Source organism: Barbus barbus, assembly GCF_936440315.1.
Source record: "Barbus barbus genome assembly, chromosome: 34".
NCBI lineage: Eukaryota > Metazoa > Chordata > Actinopteri > Cypriniformes > Cyprinidae > Barbus > Barbus barbus.
The window spans coordinates 22794410-22799011 of NC_136762.1; the positions used below are offsets into that span (position 1 = coordinate 22794410).

Sequence of the window (4602 nt, forward strand, 5' to 3'; positions counted from 1 at the left end):
AGTAGAGTTTGAGTTGGCGTACTGGGTTTCGGATACTGTGTTTGTGCAGGGCAGAGCAGTGGGGGGGAAAAAAATTGGTGTGTAACGCTTGAAGTTGAAGTTAGGAGATCTAATCTGGTATTTATCAAAAGCACACCAGCTCCATCCTCAATGCCAGAATGCTGAGAAGAAAATTATGCGAAAGCGAGTGAAACTAATACACCTCAATGCAAATATACATATGGGTGGGTCTTAGAACAGCTGTCAGGAACATATTTTAAAATTAAGCTTGTTTTGCGACATTATTTTCATTTCAGTTTACATATTTAAGTAAGATCGATTTTATTACCAAAACAATATTTAAAATTGGATGGATTACAGTGTGATTTTTCACATCATGGTAATTAAACCTTGTAGATAAAATTTGAATAATTTGTATTAAAACAATGTTAAAATGCAAAAATAAAATCTTACTTAAAATCTGCCTTACAAAATTTTTCTAACGCCGAACATGTTTTTTTTTGATTGATTGATTGATTGATTGATTGATTGATTGATTGATTGATTGATTGGTTGATTTGGTAAAAACGTAATCTGCACAATGTTTTTATGAAATTCACCTACATGCGTGCCTAAACAAGAGGAACTTAAGGAATTGAAAATAAAAGAGATTTCAGTATGATATTTGGGAACTAACACACTGCTCATTGAGGATGTTTTCCATATTTATCGCTTTGCTTTAGCTAATTACCTAAAGATTTACTTAAAATGCATTCAAAAAGTATTAAGTGTAGCATGGGCAATTGTTTAATTGTCTAATATAATCTTAAATACAAAATTTAATCTTAATTAGTAATTGGTGGACCAACTAGGTTCAAAGACTCTAGAGTCTAGACTATCTAACTTTTTGACCTTTTTGGAAATTGTGCCAATAATATGTTTATGTAGGATTAGTTTGTTTAGTCGAGGATGTAACAAAGTATTACAATATCAGTGTTACCAAATATAATATTAAAAGAATCTATAATTCACCCCTTTTCTGAATTTTGTGCAGCAAACATGCAAGTGACATAGAATGTGATCATGTTCAGTGCTGTTGAAGCAAAACACTAAGACTAATGTGCTTTGCATGTCTAAGTGTGAGGAGTTGTATTTGAAGTAGTAATGTGTGAGTGAAGTCAGTTCTTCTCATTAGACCTTTTTTCCACTGATGCTCTTTTTCATTTCCTCCTTTCTTTGTTTCTCAAGTGCTAAAATAGATTAACTGTAGATGGCATGGCAACACAATGGGTGCGGTTGATCTGATGTATCAGTTGTGCCAATAGCTTAAGAGCTCTGGATCTCCCTTTACAGATATTGCAACACCTTTATGCAGACTTTTACAGGCATATTTAGAATAAAGGATTTTGTTCAGGATTGGGTGTGTTAACAGTTCCTGCTAAATCTAGCGCTGTGCTGTCATGTCACAAATTATGTGGTTACAAAGATTTCTCAACCTCATTTACCCCAAACCTCACTTTAGTTTTACCTGCAGCAGATTACATATTTATAACAATGCAGAAAAAAAAAATAATTTTGAAAAAGCACAGTTGGTTCTTGAATATGGCTTGTATCAAAGTGAATAAAGTACATCTGATTCGCTATTCAGTTTATGACACTTTGAATGGTTAAAACAATCTTCTTACAATGCATTTAGTCAAGGGACTGTTCTTTGTCAATATTAGCCAAATAAAATAGCTAACAACACAGCGAACACTTCATCTTTTATATCAATGTGGCAGTACATTTACAGAGGCATATAGATAGTATCAGTTTAAACAGTAACTGCTGAATATTTAAATATGACATTTAAACTTTGCAACTGCAGACTATATTGTACTTTTTTAATGGACATTACACAGGGAGAGGAACTGATAATAATCTATTGTAAATAAACATCTCTACCTACAATTGTAAAACTTTATTATTAAATGAAGTTTGTCACAGAAAAAAACTGTGACAGTATCAATGCCAGTGCAACGTTAATATACAGTATTATATAAAGTGCTAACAAAAGTTTTCAGCTTGTTAATACTATGACACTTTAGGCAGTCAATCTGTTTACATGTGGCATTGCATAAAATGGTATGATTCTATTTTGTTTGTGGGTTTAATTAAATAGTGGTTATATCCTAGTATGTAATTTTCTCATTCACTTACCATTCTGGAAATGTAATTACATTCACATAGAGGTTCTGGTCTAGTTCCAGTTCATTTACAGTATATATGTATTATTCTTACTCCACAGTTAAGTATTCCAAATGTTTGGATATAATTCCATTGAGAACAGGTGTGCCACCCAGTACTGGACTGAAGGATGACTTTAAACTGGAGGTAAATCCCACTAAAAGGGCATAGTTTACTTACTGCCCTGAGAGATATTAACAAACCAAATTTAGGCATATTCGCACGTTTTATGCCACATTTCATCCACTGCAGAGTGCTTTTTGTCCAATACTTGTGCTTATACATTAGACTCATTGTGGAACATCTTGTTCTTTATGGACCTCAGGCTGAACTGAAGAGAGGAGCTCGTCTCTGATTGCAAAGCCTCAGAGAACTTGACATCAAAGGAACGGTTCATCTGAGACTTCCTCTTAATTGAGTTTTGTATTGTCTCTGAGGTGAAATAGTAGACGATGGGGTCAAAACAGCAGTTGGACACAGCAATACACAGAGCGATCGGATAGATCATCCGAACAACTGATTCTACTGCGCAGCCCTCCAAGGTTTTTGTCCGCACTAGTGCATAGAAGACAAGGTTGACGTTGTAGGGGATGAAACAAAAGCAGAAGATGGAGAGGTGGACGATGATCATCCTCAAGATTTTTTTCTTGTTAACCTTCCCTCCCCGACTAACAGTCTGCGGCTTCCTCAAAGTTTGGAGCACCATAGCGGAGCAAACCACATTCAGTATCAAAGGGATAAGGAACCCCACTGTCTCTATGAAGATCACCACCTTTGAGAGATGGCTCTTCCACTGATTTGAGGAGAAGTTCTCAAAGCAGGCTATCATGTTGTTTTTTTGCTTGTTAGTACTGTTCAGCATGAAGCCTGTCGGAAGACTTCCAGAAAGTACCAGAACCCAAACAGCAGCACATGCAATTTTGGCATTGCGTTTGGTTCGGAGACCCCTTGAACGGAAGGGGTGTACGATGGCGAGGAAGCGGTCCACGCTGATGCATGTTAGGAACAGGATGCTCCCATACATGTTGGTGTAAAAGAGTGAGACAGAGAGCTGGCAGAGCAGGCTGCCGAATGGCCAGTTCTGCTGGATGAAGTAAAAGACCCTCAAAGGGAGTGTGAGCACAAATAATAAGTCAGAAACCACAAGGTTCATCATATATGTGGTCGTCTCATTCCGCAGTTTCAGTGAACAGGTAAAAATGTACATGGCTGCAACATTGGTGATGAGTCCCACCATGAAGACAATGCTAAACACTATGCTGTAGAGTGGATATTTGAAGTTGTCATTCTTTGGGCAGTGGGTGATGTTGTGTAGCTGCAGAGAGGAATTTTTGTTGCTTGCACTGCCAGTCCATATCTGGGTCAAAGCCTCCATCTGATAAGCGGTGTTGTACATCTCAGTGAGAAACAAAGGTGCACTATGGGGGTGGCAGTTAGGCGAGACTAAACAATAAGAGGATTTTCCTCAATCCACAATTCAACAGGGCAAAACAAAGCATGTGCAGTAGACCGATTGCTTCCAACCACAAGATGGTCTTTCCTTCAAGGGCACATAGACCTCTTTAATGTGTTTTTTTTTCTGTTGGCAGTTCAAAACTGAAGCGATCAAATACTCTTCTGCGGCATTGTTCAACAAAGCCTCATGTTGAAGGCATTTCACCCCAGAGACAGGAGCCAGACCCCGACTACCTCTTCCCCTTCCTCCTGTCCTTTCCCTAGCCACCCCACAATGTTGTTGCCCCAAGCTTAGAAGCTACTCACTCCAAAGTTTTAATTCACACATAAATACCATCCAAAAGCAGCCAAAAGGAGTAGTCCTGTCAGAATCCCTCCTCGTATATCCCACTGAGGAAAAACAAATGTCTTTGTCCAGAATACTTAAAATACTCTTCCCAGACAAGTCTTGAAGTATCATTTAAATTAGCCTTCTTTGTTCACAGTCCCACAGATTGTTCAGTGATTGTAGAGCACCTGTAGACAGCATGCAGATCTGTGTGACTGTAAAAGCAAGTCAGACTTGCTTCATCCAAGGGTCTGTTTCCTGGCCCACCCCCTTCCTTGCTACTCTGTCTTGTTGTCTCCGTCAACAGTAGCCTCAGGGGCATTCTGTGCTGAGAGCACTGAAGAGGTGAGAGAGGCAGCTGTGCTGTGGAGGACTTTACAAACCGGTGTTATCATGACTAGCATATTTGACTAACCATGGCTCCTCCTACCTTCTGGATAGATTCCTCCCCCTCTGACAGAGAAGCCAGACAGCAACAAATTATTCAGTGTACAAGGGGCAAACTGTTCTTTTAACAACTTAATATGTCAGTTTCTTTCAACAACTTTGAATTTGTTATGGTATCATTTAATATTCAACCTTACCCAAAAGTAAATTATATCAGGAAGCTTTAA

The 4602-nt window shown here is 38.3% G+C and overlaps 1 protein-coding gene across 1 annotated transcript; it reads right to left on the bottom strand.

Moving 5' to 3' along the window:
- Nucleotides 1–508: 508 nt before the first annotated feature.
- LOC306853875 (lysophosphatidic acid receptor 6-like) lies at nt 509–4349 on the bottom strand. The gene has a single exon (XM_079391539.1). It carries the CDS (start codon nt 3599–3601, stop codon nt 2483–2485), a length of 1119 nt encoding a protein of 372 aa, XP_079247665.1. The 5' UTR covers nt 3602–4349; the 3' UTR covers nt 509–2482.
- Between the last annotated feature and the right edge of the window lie 253 nt (nt 4350–4602).

What these genes read in the sequence shown, in the direction of transcription:
- LOC306853875 (XM_079391539.1), bottom strand. Translation starts at nt 3,601, where the DNA reads ATGTACAACACCGCTTATCAGATGGAGGCTTTGACCCAGATATGGACT.